Raw genomic sequence first — 19,111 nt, 5'->3', positions numbered from 1 at the left:
TGTCAGTTTTATTAGGTCATCAATGGCTGGGTAATACTTAGCCTAGTTTTTAAAACCCATGTGTAAATGTGTATTTGTGATTATTGCTTAAATTGTGTTTATTTGGGATACTTAATGATTATATGTTTATGTTTTGTTTACTGAATTTTGTTCTTACATGCAGATCTAATTTAATCAGAGAATTATACTCGAGCAAAAATCTTTGGAATATCAAAGTACAAGTTTCTCGCCTAATGATCCTATTGGATGAGGAGGTATTATATCTTTATAAATAGTTTACATTTATTAAATCTTTTAATGAACCTTTTAGTTTTTATCAATTAATTTTATGATTAAAACAATTTTTTGTGATTTAGGTAGCTTAACTAATTTTAACTTAATTTTTTATTTTTAATTACAGGGTGATTATGTTCATGTCTCAATTAAAGTTAACTTTGTTCTACAATTTTGTTCAAAATTGATTGAAGGAAAACTTTACTCCATTAGATACTTTTCAGTCGTTACAAATGAGAAGCAATATTGCACGCATTGTCAGCGACAAGAAAATAATGATTTAATTTTCCAAAATATTATTGTTTGGGCGATTGGGGACGATTAAAAAAATTCCTTTGCATAGATTTAGTTTTGTATAATTACAATTTTTAGATTAATTTCACAAAAATTATTCACTTTCTGGTAAATATTTTAATATATTTTATAAGACTATAAAGATTAATTTTATATAAATTTTATTTTTGCTAACGTGTTCAATTTATCCACTTTTATTAGATGGAAGAGATATGGGTGTGAACAAAGTTGGTGATCCTATTGAATTTTTTTTTAATACAAATTTTTTTACATCTAATAACTATTATTTTTAATGTTCTTATCAATATATTCATTAGGGGAATAAATTACATAATATTAATAAAATATTATCCTTAACAAACTATAGCAAAGTAATCAAAAGTATTATGAGTATGATCTAATTACAAAAATTATTTTTACGAGATTTTATGTATAAAAAACCGTGGGATATTAGGATTTAAAATAAAAACTATCTTATGAAATTAATGGTTTTATCTAAATACCCGATTAATAAGATGTTTTTTTCATAAAAAAATTTAAAACTTATAACGCAATAAAAAACTTTACCTTCTTTAAACATTTTATGTCTAAAGAGATCACAAGAAATATACAAAATGATATATAGATTTGAGAGATTAATTTCAAGTGTAAAAGCAACAAATAATGATTTAGGATTTAAATTATTTTACAAATAAAATATTATTATCTTTTCATATTAAAGATTTTATCCTAATATGTAATCAATGAAATATCATATTTACAATTTTTTTTTTTTTTTGAAAGATATCATATTATTGTCATATAACTAACAACAACGAATAAAATACAAAACAACAATAAATTAAGTCGCATTATAAATTACATTAAAAAAATTATACTTTTGTAATTGGCAATATCATTTTAATTAAATTATTATTATTTTTTTTGTTTGAAATTATTAAATTGTAAAATAAATCAAATAATTATAAAAAATTAAAAAAAAAAAACTTAGAGTATATAGGAAAATATCTTTTCTTGAGATACATGTATGAAAAATCGTGCATCGCACAAGCTTTCATCTAGTTAATAAATATTTTAGGAAAAATTGCCGAAAATAGTACAACCTTTGGGCCGCTCTTTTCAAATAATAAAACCTTTGGATTATACATGAATACTACAACCTTTGGGGGTTATTAATTTTAAACAAGACAAAAAACTTATAACCTGGTAAATCGGTTACCCATGACACGTGTCGTTATGTAATTGGTCTAAATATATATATTTTTTAAATAATTAATTTTAGATTTATTTAAAAAGAAACCAGCCCCTTAACCACCACATGCAAACTTCTTCTCCGGCAAACAACCCCTCCTCGCCGACACTACACGTTCAATCCCCCTCTAGCGAACACTACAACACAATCCCTCCTCCCCCGACGACGCGAGCCCACCGTACCTCGATCGGCCCGATGCGAACATCACTGCCGCACAAAAAACCGCCCAATTCAAACCGCAGCAACGTTCTGCTTGCCATTCAAGCCGCATCAAACTTCCGCCATAAACGCACCAAGGAGCTCAACGCCAGATATCGCAAGGTCTCTTTCTCTCCCCTCTTGATTTGTTTGCTTTTTTCATTTCAGATTTGATCCCTAACTTTGATTTCTTTACCCATATTTTATTATGATTTGGGTTTCTTTGGTTTGATCTTGATTTTGTACAAGTGAGAAGCAGAGCTGGGCTACGATGGCGTGGTTGTTGCAGTAATGAGGGTGGCTGTGATGTGTGAATTGGTGGCGATGGTGGTGAAGGTTGCTGCAATGTGAAGGGTTGATGTGGCTGCGCCTGCCGCTGCAATTTGATGCGGGGGACAGGGGACTGGGATGGTGGCCATGGTGCGCAGGGAAGGATAGAGCAGGTTTGTGGTTTAGTGCTGCTGAATGTGGTGATTTTCGTGGTGGCTGCAAGGGTTAGAATCTCGGGGTGGTGGTGCTTTAAAGGGTGGTGGTTGACTGCCATTGATATGGGAAGGAGGAGGAGAGAAGTTGGGAAAAAAAACCCTCAACAAATGATAAAGCAACACGTGTCCCATTACCTGTAAAAACGGGTTATCATCCTGTTTTTGCATGTTTAAAATTAACACCCCCAAAGTTGTAATATTGATGTATAATCCAAAGGTTGTATTATTTAAAAAGAACGACCCAAAGGTTGTATTATTTTCGGCAATTTTTTCAATATTTTATTGTTTTTTTTGTGGCTGACTCACCCTCTTCCTTCTCCTTCAACCATCCTCATGTTCTTCAAGCTTTTCCATCATCAATGGCAGACGAATTTCAACACCATGCCCAACACCACCAACTTCATGCCCAAAACCATGGACACCACAACAAACCCCAACCCCACCATCTCCGGCGGCTTCGCCACCAAATTTAACAAAAACAAGAAAAATGTATTAATTAAGAGCATAGTTAACTCTAAATGATAGTTGTGTGTTGTTAATTGTAAGATTTTTGTCCATTGTTGAAGATATTCCCGATCTACAATCTTCCATTGTTGAGGAGAGAGAGAGAGAGAGCAGTGAATATGCGTTTTTGTTTTGTTGAAATGCACATGTACCCTTACTTGTTCTAGCAAAAATACGAAAATACCCCTTTGAGAAACATTGTATGTTTCTCATGTTAAGAAACTTGTATTTACTCATTTATAAGCCCCCAATTATCGCCTTGATAAACAAGGGTGTTAATCAATGGCATAAAAAAATAAATTGAAAATAAAAATAAAAAAGAAAAATTGGTTTTATATCTCAACTTTGGCCCATTTACTTTAAATAATCCCAACATTGGATTATTCTTGAATAATCTCAACTTTAGGGGGTATTCGCTTTTATTGGTCATATCCGATTATCAACTTGTTAAAACAGGTTACCTAGGACACGTGGCAATACTTGATTGGTTGAAAAAAAAAGTAAAAAAAAAAAAAATCAATAAATTTTTTTTAAAAAAACCTACGACAGTCCCTTTCCCAAGTTCCACCACCTCCAGCAATCCTATCCCCAAGCCTCACCCCCTGGAAATCGCCCCCATTCCTTGCCCACCCCAAAAAATCGGGCTCCCTCCCCACCCCCACCCTCACCCTCACCCTCACCCTCAAAACCACCCCCATCCCCATCCCACTATCGAAACCGCCCCCACTCGGCCACCACCACCCTTGAAATCACCCCCACCCACCCCGAAAACAACCCCTCCCTCCCCCTCATCTTCCCCAGCCCTGAAATCCCTTTTTCTAGCCTCGAAACCCTATCCTGTCCTCTTCCCAAGCCCCAAAACCCTACTCCCCTTCCCTAGCTTTGACACTGACACCGACACCACCTCCGTTGGGGTTTTTGGGGCCGGGGAGGGGAGGGGTAGGGTTTTCTACGCTTGGGAAGGGGAGAGGGGCAGTTTTCGGGGCATTCTAGTGGTGGGGATAGAAGGGGGGGCTAGTTCGTGGGCAGGGCAGCCACACCGAAGGTGGCTTGCTGGTTTTTTAATTATATATATATATATATTAATATTTGATCAATTCAAGGTTGTTAGGATCAAGATCCTACCTTGGATCGACTAGGGGGGGATCGAATCGATAGAATTGGATCGTAGGATCGTAAGATCCTACTTAATAACGAATAATATTTTATATTATGCTATAAATTAACTTAAAAACATTTCTTCTAAGGGGTTTCAATGCTAAAAGACAATGGTTTTCTTAAGAAAAGTCGATATTCATTTAGCTATGTCTGTATGGTAATTAGAAGATTAATAACACAACTTTAAATTGATAAATTATGCGAAATTTCTCAAGAATGAAACCTTAACTATGACAATTGCAAGTTGTAAATTGATAAAATCATATTAATGTCTCGAATTCGCTAATTTATTAGCGATAATTATTGAATACATTAAATTTAGATGCATATAACCTAATGAGTAATAAAAAAAATATGTCAAAATAAATTAAAGTCTCATATTGTAGTGAAATGTTGGATCGGATCGTAGGATCGTAATAAAATCGTAGGATCGTGTTGAGATCCTACCACTCATAGTTAATATCAGAGTAGGTTCTTAAGATCCTACAACATTTAAGATCCTACCAAAAATCTGGATCGATCACGCAATTTTGGATTGTAGAATCGTAGGATCATTAATAGGTTAACGGGTCACTTGGGACTAATAAAAGCGAATACACGTTAAAGTTGGGATAATTTCAAGTGAATGTGTCAAATTTTGGGATTATTAAAACCAATTTTTCCAAAGAAAAAAGAAAATTAAAAAATGTAAAAAAATTGTTCATCTTTCTCTTCCTCGATGAAACTCAACTTCTTCTTCCTCTTTGATGAAACCCACCATCGTCGCCACCACCTTCTTCTGTTTTCTCGCCAGAGAAAGCACGATCTGCCCCTTACTCTTTGAAACCCATCACCGGCACCACAACCATCTCTCAGTCAACTTGCCGATCAATAACCAGGAAGTATCTCCTAGAACGACGCTTTGCGGTTGTAAACTGGACGACCCAACAAAAAGACATCCTTAGCAAAATGTACGTGAAGGGCCACCCTAATCCCTTAGGAAAAGCATTTTCTAAATGTCGCCGTGTGTGTAATACTAGGGTTGAGCAAAACTATCTAAAAATCCGAAAATCCGATTCGTAACAGATCCGAAAATTATGGATATTCGATCCGAAAAAATCGGATATCGGATCGGATATTGAATATCGAAATATCGGATTTCGGATATCCGTAATAAATCGAATATCGGATATCCGCTCCGATATCCGAAAAAATCATGTACATTAGAATTTTTTCACAGAGTACTTTTTAGTGATGACTTACTTAATTATATTTTATTTTTATTTTTATTTCTTTAATACTTCCTCCGTTCTTTTTTTATCGCATCACTTACTAGTTTAGGAAGTTTTTTCTTATTGCATCATTTCCTTATTAAGCAAATTTTTACCTACAAAATTACTTTTTTACCCCTCTTACAATAACATCATAACCCCACCTATTATTCTTCCTCCTACCAAATTAAACCCCTTTATACACCACCCAATTTTTTTTTCTGATAAATTACCTTAAATACATACAACCTTTGGACAAAGCCTACCCAATAAATCAGCCCACTTTTCGTTTTTTTTGCACAAATCTAAGTATGAAACCCTAGTTCTAGTTTGTTCTTGAGCTTTCTCACTTTCCTCATTCTCTCTCCTCCCTTCCTGCTTGAACAGCCGTTGTTTCCTCCTTCATCCAACTCTATTCCTCTTTCTCTCTCCTCTTGAAAGGGTGTGTGTCCTGCTCCTCTCTGCCTCGTTATGTTTCCTCTCTTCCTCCTCCTATAATGGATCTATCTCCCCTGAATGAAGCCCTCTTTGCGAGTGATGATGAAATTGAGCAGGGTTTCATTGTTGCTCTTTCTCTCTCCTCTTGAAAGGGTGTGATGATGCAAATTTGGTGTTTGGAATTTTTGAAAATTTTCAGTCATGAAAATTTTGGTGGGGAAACTTGAACTGAAATTTGTTTGGGAAATGTAAAGTATTTCCACTGTTCACTGTTTGTGAGTGGAAATAAGTCAGAAATTGAGTCCCCTTTTTGGGTAATACACGGATACATTTCACCTAAGATGACAGCAATTGTATAAGGTGGTGGGTCTTTTTTTTTTTTATAATACAAGGACACTTTTGTAATTTTACCACTACTAAATTTTACCGTCAAACCTCCTATGAAGCGATAAATAAAAAACGGAGGAAGTAATATTTTTCCCAATACCTAAACCAACAAACCCTAACTCATTCCCTCAAAACACCGCCCCTCTCTCTCTCTCATCTCTTTATCTTCTCTCTCCTCTCAAATCTCAAAGGGCAAAACTTTCATCCTCTTAGACCTCCTTCAGTCTCCACTGGCACCGACGAATTTTCCCGCCTGACTTCTCTCCGCCGATCGTTGCGCAACCACCAGCGACATCCTTCCACCCTCCTCGCGCAATCATCATCAACATCCGCAACAACAACCAGCTGTGGCGTCGCTCCCTCGAGCTTTAATTCCTTCCCGCAACCAGTGGCGGATCCAGGATTTCCGAGATAGTGTGTCACCATCAATTATTGATCATTTGTGAAAGTACAATTTTTTTTTCCATGTCTTGTTCATAATTAATTTCAATCCAAAACTTATATATATACATACATATACCAAATTGATTTCAATCCAAAAATAGGACACAAAAATTCATATCACAACCAAATACAATACTTAAGAATTCAATTTTACAAGTCAAAAATACTACAAATAACATGTTATAAACCAATGGTACAATAAAATTATTATATTGAATTAACTTTATGATTTTTTAGTTAATTGATAAGCTTTATGGGGAAATATTAAAATTGGTTGTACAAATATAAGATATAAAAGGGAAAAAAAATTATTAAAAAATTATACAAAAAAAAGTGAGATAACTTAAAAGACCAGTTATTAAATATAACTGGTCTCTTTAATGAAAAAGAAAGTAACGCAAAAAAATTGTGAAATGCAATAGCAGCATCAAAGAGACCTCTTATATAAATAACAGGTCTCTTTAATATATAAAAAAAACACACCAGCAATAGCAGAATCAAAGAGATCTCCTATCTTAATAAGCGGTCTCTTTGATATAGTTTGTTGTTACCACTAGCAGCATCAAAGAGACCCCCTATCTATAATAAGTGGTCTCTTTGATATTTTATTTTTTAAAAAAAATACTGTGTCACCGGACCCACTATGACTAAAGGTGGGTCTGCCCCTGCCCGCAACAGTGCAACACCTTTATTGATCCCCCTTTCACTCTTTCAGATCTCAAATCCCATCCCCTTTCAGATTTTGTTGTTGTGGATGATGAATTTGTAGCACAGGAGAGCGAATGACTTTGAAATTTCTTTATTTTACCATTTGTGACAGTGAGTTTAATAAATTTCTTTGTTTGTACTTTAGAATTGGATTTTAAAATTTCTAGTCTATTTATCTTCTCCTTGAATAGATTGTTGCATTGAGTTAATTTTTATGTTTAGAGAATTGTTGCAGTGAATTAATTTGCCATATAATTAGTATTTAAACATTAAACAATCGGATAATGGCGATCCGAAATATTCGAATATCGGATATCTGAAAATTTTCGGATCGTATTCGGATATCAAATATAGGAATTTTCGGATATGAATATCCAATCCGAAACGAACCCAGTTTCGGATCGGATATCCGATCTGTGCTCACCCCTGTGTAGTACTAGGGAAAGCATCTCCTAAACGCCGACGCCGCTTCTAATGGCATATATGCATCCTAAAGTCGTCAAGCATGTGTTACTAGGGGAGGCATTTAGTAAAACGTCGTTTCGCAAGTTAAGGCGGCTCCGCCGCCACTTCTCACCTTTAGGGAACACCTTAGTTGCAAAGTTTTGGTACAAATGACAACTTTATCCCCAACTTAATGAGTATAAAGTCAAATATACCCTTTGATATGTTTTACGTGTTTATCAAGGAGATAAACTTGTATATCATCTTTATTTATAGTTTTATACCTTTGGAAGTTTTTGAGGAGTTTTTCTTTCTTTCTTTTCTTTTTTTTAAAAAAAAATCATTCCTTTTATTTTATTATTTTTTTTTTTTAATGTAACACTTTAACCGACACAGAGTTTTATGTTATATGTAGTTAAGTTGCATTCGTTAAAATATAGTTTTATGTAGTAATGCTATATTTGTTATATAATGTTCTTAACATTTATTGTTTGCATAAAAATTAAAACAGATGAGAGGGTACATAAATAAAGTGGATAAAGTAAGAAAGAGAGCGTAAAAAGATGGATGGGTGCAAGAAAAATAGTACTCTGTAGTATGGTAAGAACGTTATGAAACAAAGATTTTCTCCGTACTCCGTACAAAATAATTTGAGCGGGAAATAAAAGTAGTTTAAAAGTACAAAGAAATATCAAGACAAGAAGTCTTATTGTTTAAGCATAACTTGGCTTTACATTAATTTCGTCTTATCCTGAAACACAGCACTTACAGCAGCTCCTTTACAGTAGACGCGAGCGATATGCGCGCTAAAAGGTGACATACACACACACACAGGGTCACAGGGTGCTAGAATCTAGAAAGGGTCTACTTGTAAGAGCAGCCATTAATTTTGTACTTGTATATTGCAGGATCAGCCACAAGGCCGCTAATGTGCTCCCAAATCTAATATTTTGTATACTTCATCACATGCTTGCTTGGCTGTCTCTTTGCACACTGCTGAATGTCTGCGACCCTGCGAGTGCAAGGTTCATATTCTGATACGCTGATTTTGTTCAGAGACATGTACCGATCTGCACAAGTTAATTAAGGGATTAAGCATCCTAAGCAAATAGTTACTGAGTAACATGGACATAACCATTCGTATCTAGACTTTGTTCTTTTGACCTGAAATAAAGTGTTTTGCGTCTAATATGGTCTGCTTTGATTTATTTTATACTAAACTTTGTTCTTTTATCTTGAAATAAAGTGTTCTACGTCAAATATGGTCTGCTTTGATTTATTCTATTATAGACTTTGTCCTTTTCACCAGAAATAAAGTGTTTTACGTTTGATATGGTCTGCTTTGATTTATTCTATTCTAGACTTTGTTTTTTTCACCTAAAATAGAGTATTCTACATCTGACATGGTCTGCTTTGATTTATTCTACTCTGGTTTGATCTGGTCTACTTGTCTGATATACTCTGCTTTGATTTATTCTATTCTGGTTTAATCTGGTCTAATTGTCTGAATTTATTGAACTTTTTTTCAAATCTGTTTCTAACCTAGAAATTAGTTTGAAACGGACGGAGCAAAATAACAAACGAGTTGGTCAAATTTTATTGATTAAAGCTTCACCTTCAGCCTATAAAATAGTAAAGAGCTTTGAAAAAATGGAAAATAAAAAAGGGGGAGAAAGAGAAAGGGGGGAGGGGGTGTTGCAAAATGTGAACAGAAAAAGCTCTATAAGAAATGATAGTAATGTGACAATTATCTTATTTACAAGATTGCATCTTTGGGGCCCCTACGGATATATTATAACAGGAGAACAACTCCCACTCTATACATGTATTCAGACAAAAATATTAGTAGCAATTTCCATCAACTCTAGTGACAAAATTGTTGGGGCTCCCCAATTACTCAAACAAGTGAGCCAATCTGGGCACCAGTAGACCAAAACTTGTAGGGCTTGCCTGAGGAAGACAAATCGCTATCAATTTTCAATTTTTCCCCACAGCCTTATCTGGAACCTCCAAGAGACGAGCAATCTCTTGTTGCTCAATTGTACAAGCTTTCTACAATAAATGGGATTATTAGTCATAGATGTCACCGTATTTGAGCTCTTCCCAGAGATAGAAATCCGAGCTCACTGTCAGTGTTCTGCATGCATAATAAGGTGTCACTAAGGCATTGCAACAGTCAACAGTAGTAGAAACAACAATGTACAAAGTTTTTCTAACACACTTGCAACAAGAGAAAATGTAAGAGCTCATGAACACATGGTGTAGCATGGTAAGTCCACGTGCCATCCCCCCAAAACAATATGGAGAGGGAGAGGGACTGAGGTCTGAGGGAAGCGTAATAACAGAAAAGATGAGCAAGACGCTGGCACTAGCAGTTGGGGTGTACAAAAAAGAGCATAGAAAAAGGGGCAGATCATGTAATAAGGGATAAAACCCATCCTCAGTAACTCAAAAACAAACTCCCACCACCTAACACTCACCACGCACTCTACAGTCATCGGCCTCAACGCTACCAACATGCCCAAACCATCACTCACTAGTCACTAACAACACAACCTTGCATACCATCATATGAAATCAAATACCATCAAATGGCACCGATATTGTTCATATAACAATGGCTCATCTATAACCTCCAAAAATAAAAAAAATTCCATATACCATCACCACCCATGTGATATACTGTCAGGAAATAACCCCAAAAAGAACCCTATTATTGTGAGCTGTACCACAAACACTACATCATTCTTGACCTTCAGGGCCTCAGAAAGTCAGAATTCACCCACCACAGTACCAAACCACCCGTGTATCTATTGTAAAATTTCTTTCACCACTGCATCTGGGTATTGATGAATAAATTCCACCCCACCACCCCAAATCTGAGCGATGGTGGTAGTATTTGACCATGGAAACCCCTAGTCTAAAAGGAAGAAACGATCACCAAACCCACCCCCTCCCACCCCGCAGAAAAAAAGCCGAGATTCTCCTCCACAACAAAAAATTCAGATGGAATGAAAAATGACAAGGCTTAGCCATATTTTAATGGACTTAACTCGCATTCAATTTCATGATACATAAGCTGGACTCCATCCATATTCAATAGAGGATGAAAGACAGCCGAATGAGGACATATTATCACTCTTCCCTTTATTACTACTATTTTTATTTTATTATTTTACAAAAAGCTTTTATGGGTAGCATTTTCAAAAAAGTGATTTAGCCTAACAATTCTCTAGGGTGTGCAAATACAGATTGTTATCAACCCAACGTATGTGAGGAAAAACAAATTATATAATCTTATCAAATCTGTATTATATCGGAAATAAATATCGCTGCAGTTTCTACTGATATTGAATACAATTAATCTCATGCATTTGGCATGGAGAAGAAAACCAACCTGAGACTTCGAAGAAGGGAAGACATTCCAAAATCTTAGTGTTTCATCTCCCGCTCCAGTTACGATGGTCTGAAAGCAGAAGCCATTATTAAAGATTCTAAAGTTAGGCATAATATTGAAGAAAGTGCTGCACAGACTACTCGTTACACAGCTTACATCCACAAAGTAAATTAACAAGCATAGGCTTAAAATCAACACCTCTAAACAAAAGGGAGTTAAATTAAAACTAGAATTAGAAATATCGATAATCACCTGCCCATCTGGTGAAATTGCAAGATAGAGGACTCTGAAAGTATGTCCTGTAAGAGTTGCCAGCTGCAGAACAAGAAATAAAAAAAATAAAAAAAGGTCAGACACTGACAAAATTCAGGTAATAGTGCATTGAACAGTCTGAAAATATTACCTTTGACATGCTAGGGTATCTCCATACAACAATTTGATTTTGGGAGTATCCATGGGTGCTGACAAGTTCATTAACATTTTTAGACCACACAAGGTTGCAAACCTGCAATAAAGATAAAAATCAAATTAAAGAAATGGTAAAAAAAAAATTAAATAAATAAACATAAACTACACACAGCAGTACAATACAATTAAGGATCATCCAATCATGACAGCACAATGGGTATTATTGAAAGAATTAATTGATCATGAACAGTAATTGCGATCCTACCCGAGAAAGCAAATTGAAAGCATCGTAAACATCTACACATTTGCATATTTTTTACCAAAGAAAATATTTGGAGTATATGCCCTGAGCATTTTTTTTTATTATTATTATGGCATATCCCCTTGTCACCACCACTATGACCATTCGCTTGTTACACACCACCACTACCAAACCCCCTCCCTCCTCTCCGAAAGCTCTTCTGACCATCGCTACCATCCAGCTGTCCCTTCTTCCCAATTCACAATCAATAGAAGATAAACAATGTAACATTGGGTAAAGAGGTACAGCCATACAAGATTTGAATTCAAGTTTCAGGATTTTGAACCATCATCTCTTTTAATTACTCTTCCTTTCTTATTTTCTTGTCTTTAATGCTTGGGTTTTGCTAAAGATGCTCTACTTACTTCTCTAATGCCTTTCCCCTTGTTACTAAAATAACTTTAGTTTGAAAGCATATTTTGAATAAGGTTACTAGAGATCTAAGCGTGTTTCCATTTTTCATCTGTCTAGAGTTCTTCCATCACTCTTCTTTCCTTTCTTTACCCTTTAGTCCCTAGACGAAGCGATGGAGGGAGAAAATGAATATTCAATGTAATGGCACTCTTTTGGTTGCAGGGTAGATCACATAGGAAAAAGAATGGAGCTCTAATATAAGGTATTGAGAAGTGCTAACCAAGGGAATGATCAAAATGAGGGGGCAGGATAGGGGTGGTGAAGATGATAGCGTTGAGAATGATAGTGATGAGGAAAGAGAGAAGGGATGTGACAGTAGTAATGAAGACAATGAAAAGGAGGAGACTCAATAAGACAAAGAGATTCATGGTAAAAGAACCCAGAAATTTTATGAGCAATGAAAGTTCCATCCGATTCAAAACATTTTTCCACTTAGCTACAGAGTATAAGGATAGTTTATCTAAGGCGAATCCCATTCATTATTCAAATTTCTATATTGAGTAGGAAGCACAACATTTTTGAAATTTATAATAAATGAAAAAATCTATCTTAATCTTTAATATACTATTCTGTGCTAACTTTTCTTTCTTTCTTTACACAGCAGTTTAACCGTACCCTTAATTTTTCATCCAAATTATTGGCTAAAATGACGAGGATATTTTGAGAAATGACCTTAACTACAAAGTTTTATAAATAACTTTCCTAAAAAGAATACGATTAATTTTCCATATATTACTTAATCAAAGGAAACATAACAATTTTTAACATTAAAAAAAAAAAAAAAAAAAACCCTAAGCATCTAGTAATACTAATAGCTACATGTCAATACATCAAAATAATAATCAAAGGAAACATAACAATTTTTAACATTAAAAAAAAAAAAAGCCCCTAAGCATCTAGTAATACTAATAGCTACATGTCAATACATCAAAATAACAAAAACTTGGTGGATGATTCCAATGGAAATTCTTGAACTTTTGACTTAACATTCTCCTTTACCAAGAAAATTTCATTTATATCTCTCATATGGATGGCGAAAAAAGAAAGTGTACATTTCTATTTAAAGCAAAATCTATCACTCTCCATCATCACAGATTCTTTAACTTTCTGTATCTCCATCCCCAAAAGTTTTCTTAAGTTTTCTCTCTCCACTATACTTCATCTACGTGCAAAATCCAAATGCGAGGTTTTTTCTTTAGGAACAAAAGGAGTATTATGTGATTTGAACTTTTAAATAATTCTTCATAGTATAAAGGCATTAAATTATTAACATTAATTGCAATCTATAACTTCCATATAGAGGATTATTTGACCTCGGTACATACATAGACACGAGGTGATAAGGGTATTACATAAACTCCATTAGGGAAAATATTGTGTGTTCCTTCTAATAATTTAGCAAGACAAAAAGCATCCATTCTTGTAGTCATCTAACAAGGTACTACAGGGCTGGGACCTGGATTTAAATTTTAATTGCTCATTATTGGCAGCTAATTAAGTCAATCAAATATAGGAAAAAACCTGCAGTATACACACAAATAGCAACCACCTTCTCCACCCTAGCAACCCCCCTCTCCATTGAAAAGAACATGCCTATCCACACAAAAGTTAGCACAGAATCTATACAGATTCTAAAAAAATTTCTACCACAAGCCAGCATCTATGTCCATAATGTTCTCAAGTCTAGTCTTCAGAAACCAGGGACTAAACTTCACACAATATACAGCTACATTATGACATTTTCATTCCGGTGGTTTTAGGGAAATTGAAATTGAAATAAATTTCAAATCTTAAGCACTCTAATCTCAAAAGTGCAAAACTCAGGCACTCCTACAATAGCCTACTCATTAACGACAACTGGAAATAAGCTATTAGTTCAATAAGTTTGACCAACTAATCTTGAAGGGTTGCAAAAGAAACAGTTCGCTGCTAATATATCCTCTTCATTCTTTATTTATTTGCTACACGCCATATATCCCCCTTTTCACATGTACACATATTTTTTTGTTCTTTCCACCATAAAGTGTAGCTTAATACTTTCAAACCATTAGCTTTTTGGAAAACTGCAAATGCTCAAAACATTTAAATGGCAATCTTTCTCCATCTTCAAACTTTACCTTTTCCTTCTCTATCTACTTGCAATGTACTTGGAACCGTTCAAAAATTCTTCATAATAGAAATCCATCAAAGAGATAACCTTAAGCTTGCAATCTACAGCTACCATTTAAAGATTCTAGGTACATGCAATGACATAAGAAATTACATTACTGGAAGCTTTTACATGTTCCTTCTAATTATTATGAAAAGCTATCCCAATCAAACACATTAAGGAAACTAAGAGCCATAAACTTGAATTCTTCTAACAAGCTACCACTGGTATAGGACCTAGTTTCGATTGCTCATTATTGTCAACTAATTAGGTCACTAAAATGTAGGATGCAAAGCGCAGTGTCATTCAAACTCCATAACCCAATAGCCACCACCCACTCCACCCTAGAAATAGCTCCCAAGCACACAAAGTTATCTAAAAAGGACCTCTGTATGGCCAATCTATACATGTATTAACTTCTCTACCACTGGCAACACCTATACTATGCCCACAATGAAGCCTAGTCTTGAGAGCTAGTTACAACTTCATACCATATTTACTTACATTATGACATTTCATCCAGGTCGTATACCATAATGCTTTTAAAGAAATTAGAATGAATTTTACATTATAAGTGCTCCATAGTGAAAGACTCTGGCACCCCTACAACAGTGTAGTCTTACAATTTGTATGCAAACGAAGAAACTAACAAGGTTTTTCATAAAAAAGCTCCCAGCATAAATTATTAGCGACAATTAAAGTCCAACAAGTTTGACAAAATAGTTTTCAAGTGTCGCGCAAGAAATTGATCTAGCCATTTTTACCATAATACAATGGTTGCCAAATTTTGGCATAGAGTGTGCTTATTACTGCAATAGACCATTTACCCTTAGGAAACCTTCAACTAATTAAAATTCAATGGTAATCTTAAAATGTGAAAAATTTCAAGAAATAAGTAAAGATAGAAAGTCACATAACCAGTAGAAGAATAACGTAATTGCAAAAAACTAACCTGACTACCAGTGTCCATGCATCCCAACTGTGAATTAGTCGTTGTGTTCCAAAAACGAATGCATCTATCAGCAGTACCACCACCAGACGCAAGAAGCCCATGAAGATGGGGAGACCAAGCAATTGCTTTAACTGCCGCTGTATGCTCAGAATACTTCAATACAGGTTGAGTTGAATGTAGGTTCCATACGAAAAGCTGAAAAACGCAAACATAATATAAGTAACTCAACCTAGGAACTTACAGCATTATTTCCACCCAAGATATAACTTGGTTAACTTACTCTATTGTCATTCCCGCCTGATGCTAGCTCGCGATTATCATACGACCACTTAAGCCCACAAACCTAAATCAATGAAAAGATTTAATCAGTTTAACAAAGGAACAAAAGAAAAATATTCAGTAAAGCATTTAATGATAAGAAAGTCACACCCTCATAAGGAATGATATTTTTTAATAAAAGCAACAAAATCAGGATAATTTGGCTGAAAAGCAGTTATTACAAACCTCTGACTTGTGTCCAGTTAATTTACTGACATAATCATCCTGAGCACGTATATCTCTTTGGAATATATTCTTATCTCGGCTGCCCGAAGACAACACAGAAGAACTCCATGCTAGTGCACCCACACGGAATCGATGGCCTTCCATAGTTCTAATCCTTTTGCACCGAGAGGCATCCCAAATCTGTTACAAGAAATGCCACATTGTCATATATTAGTTCTACCGATTCATTTAATAAAGCAATATATCAATCTCAAGCCTGACCTAATATTTTCAGCAAAAACAGAATTCAGTTAAACAAGCATTAATTACTTGAACTTTGCCGTTGTTTGTACCAACAGCTAGATGTGTCCCCCGCTGAGCCCATCCAACAGAACAAACGCTGTCATCAATCCCCAAGTCACATAACTTTGTCACCTGCTCATACACATTAATATCATCAGAACCCTCCTTACAAGTAGAGCAGTCAAGAAATGACTGTATACATATGCAAGCATCAACCAAGAACCCTAATTTAGACAACTTAACCAAATTAGGAGCATTGTCAGTGATCAGCAAACAGATGATATAATGCACACAATATATCAATTTCAAGAGCTTACCTTGCTACTGCAAGCATTCCACAAGTAAACGCAATTTCCTAATCCAACAGCAAGCACATTATGTGAAGACCAATCTACCAAATTCAAATAAAAATCGTCCTGCAATGCCGGTGCATCCAGTACCTACCACAAAAACACACCATCAAGATCTAACATTATACAAACAATCGCTAAACCATAAACCCTACAAAACTACCAATCCAACAAATCAAAATCCAATCAAATCATCAATACCCAGTAAAGCATAAACCCTACAAAACCACCAATCCAACAAATCAAAATCCAATCAAATCATCAATACCCAATTCTTGAACACCAATCAAATCAAACCCTAAATCAACATCGCGGCAAACAATCGGACAAAAGATCGCAAACCCAAAGAATCAAAATTTCATCCACATTAATCAAAATCAATCCAAGTTAACCCCATTCCCTAAAACAAACAACAGTTACAATAATACAATAACCTTAAACACCCATTAACACATGATAATCACATACCATAAAAGTTACAAATCCCACACAATTGGACAAAATTAACCCATACCCACAAAACCCCCACTATCAAAATACAATATTTAAGTCAATGCAGCACTAAATACCAAAATTACAACCAAATTAAAATCAAAATTATACCTTATAAGGAGACCTTGGTACTTTCCGGGGAGTTTTAACCGGGCTATAACTAACACCAGGGATCGAATCATCGGGCCCGAAAGGCATCAACGACGGCAATGGCCGCTTTGTCTCGGTCTTAAACCGAAAAATATTCCGATTTGGCGGTCCTTTATCCGGCGTACCAGGGAAGAACGACCCAGAATCCGGCCCGAAAAGTGCGGCCCGAAGAAGCGATGTATAAGCACTAGGAGAATCTTCACTCCGAGCCCCATCGGGCTGATTCTTACTACTCGGCGACGGCGTAGAAGACGGCGACGGCGTCAAATTGAACAGAGAGAAATTTGAAGAAGTTCTAGAAGGGATGAATCGATCACTCAAGATGGTTCTAGAAGGAGAAGGGTAGTGATTCGAATTGATCATTCGGTCGATAATTTGAGATGGGGTAGTGGGTCCCTCATCGATTTTCTTGTCCAAAGAGAGAGAAGGGCGAGCAATTTTTGAAGGGTGGTTGATGAGATAAGGCTTAGATGATGAAGATAGATCTTCATGCGCCATTGTTGAAGGTTTCTGAAGATGCAGATTTAGATTTAATGGGGTTTTTTTTCTGGGGTTTTTGAGAGAGGCGTGAAGAAGAAGATATAGAAAATAAAAGAGGGGGCAGATGAAGACGATAATGGGGGTGAGAAGATCTACACCATGTGAGGAAGAGTTGGTGAAGAGGAGAGAGAAAGAGAAAGATGGAGGAGAGAGAAAGAGAGAGGAGAGAGAAATTGGAGATTGATTTCACCTGCGAACTTTGTCGAGTGGCTGTTAATTTTTCCCGGGAAAATTAGGGCTGTAGATGAGAAGAAAAGGTAAGCTTTGCGGGAAAATTTTTACAGGGCAAAATTAGGGCGAAATGAAGGGTTTTTTAAATTATAGGAAAGTTTTGTGGTGGTTTTTGTTAAACATTGGTTTTTCTAGGGACCTTTTTTCAACCAATATTGGTAGTTTTTAGGGTGGGTTTTGGTTGCTTTACTTTACTTGCTTTTGTTTGCAATGTGGTTTTGGCTTTGTGCCTTTTCTTTTTGTATAGCACTTGGTTCAGCGGGAAAGTTAATGTTATACTAATTTAGATTCGAAATGAAAAGATGGAACAATTTTAATTGGTTTTATTTTTAGGTGGTATTCTGGTAAATAACTTGAGTTTGGGATCATTTCGTGTGCATTATTTACCCTTTGTGGTTCTTCCTACATTAAAATGAAGATGATATTGGCACATTGATTTGAAGCATAGTTTGTCATGAAAAAAGACGTAGGATTATGGGGTGTGTTTTTGTGTTTGGGAAACACATGGTCACTTTTATCGAAAAGGGTGAAAATCGTGGACTGTATGGGTATTGGATTATACGTTGGCTAATATGGCATGACACAAACAGTATGTCTCAAGCACCACATGCATACAATATTTGATTTAGGCTGAATATATTGATTTTTCAATACTTCGTATATTATTTGATCCACTTAATCGAATTTAGGTCATAATTTGGTGAATGGTAATAAAATGATCGTATTAAGTAATAATAAATGTATATAGAGTAATTTAATATCTATTTATTATTTTATTGATTAATAATGATTGTATCACGTATGTATATATATATATATATATATATATATATATATATATATATATATTATTCTAAAGATGAGAGAATTCGAGATGAGGTGTGTGCAAATAGTAACAAAGGGATAGAGAGTGGTGATTTTGGGTCAAGATTATAGAAGATTCAACGAAGACTTGAGCAAGAGGTAGGTCAATTTAGTGGAATGAGGTGAAAGAAGAAGAAGGATGAAGGAGTTTACCCTTAAGCCTTAACCTCTTATCTATCATTGATGTTGGTGCTCTAAGGCTATAATTGAAGAATTTACAGAGGTAGTGTTAACAAAGTACC

The 19,111-nt window shown here is 35.3% G+C and overlaps 1 protein-coding gene across 1 annotated transcript; it reads right to left on the bottom strand.

The window, feature by feature from the left end:
• Nucleotides 1-9,535: 9,535 nt before the first annotated feature.
• On the bottom strand, nucleotides 9,536-18,446 carry LOC110719425 (protein FIZZY-RELATED 2-like). The gene is made up of 10 exons (XM_021898366.1): nucleotides 17,196-18,446; nucleotides 16,560-16,682; nucleotides 16,270-16,374; nucleotides 15,961-16,140; nucleotides 15,737-15,799; nucleotides 15,457-15,651; nucleotides 11,636-11,737; nucleotides 11,485-11,547; nucleotides 11,233-11,301; nucleotides 9,536-9,972 (listed from the first exon to the last, which is right to left on the bottom strand). The coding sequence occupies exons 1-10, from the start codon at nucleotides 17,730-17,732 to the stop codon at nucleotides 9,919-9,921; spliced, it is 1,491 nt and encodes a 496-aa protein (XP_021754058.1). The 5' UTR covers nucleotides 17,733-18,446; the 3' UTR covers nucleotides 9,536-9,918.
• Nucleotides 18,447-19,111: the final 665 nt, after the last annotated feature.

This window comes from Chenopodium quinoa, unplaced genomic scaffold (assembly GCF_001683475.1).
Source record: "Chenopodium quinoa cultivar QQ74 unplaced genomic scaffold, ASM168347v1, whole genome shotgun sequence".
Classification (NCBI taxonomy): Eukaryota; Viridiplantae; Streptophyta; class Magnoliopsida; order Caryophyllales; family Amaranthaceae; genus Chenopodium; species Chenopodium quinoa.
Note: the sequence above shows the minus strand (reverse complement) of the source record. Positions and strands in the feature narration are given on the sequence as shown.

Bases quoted from the DNA above. Each gene is read 5' to 3' on its own strand.
- LOC110719425 (XM_021898366.1), bottom strand. From the start codon at position 17,732: ATGGCGCATGAAGATCTATCTTCATCATCTAAGCCTTATCTCATCAAC. The intron at 15,800-15,960 runs GTTTGTAATAAC...TCATTGATTTAG, and splicing joins TAACTGGACACAAGTCAGAG to GTTTGTGGGCTTAAGTGGTC. The intron at 9,973-11,232 runs GTTGGTTTTCTT...TTATGCATGCAG, and splicing joins TCCCTTCTTCGAAGTCTCAG to AACACTGACAGTGAGCTCGG.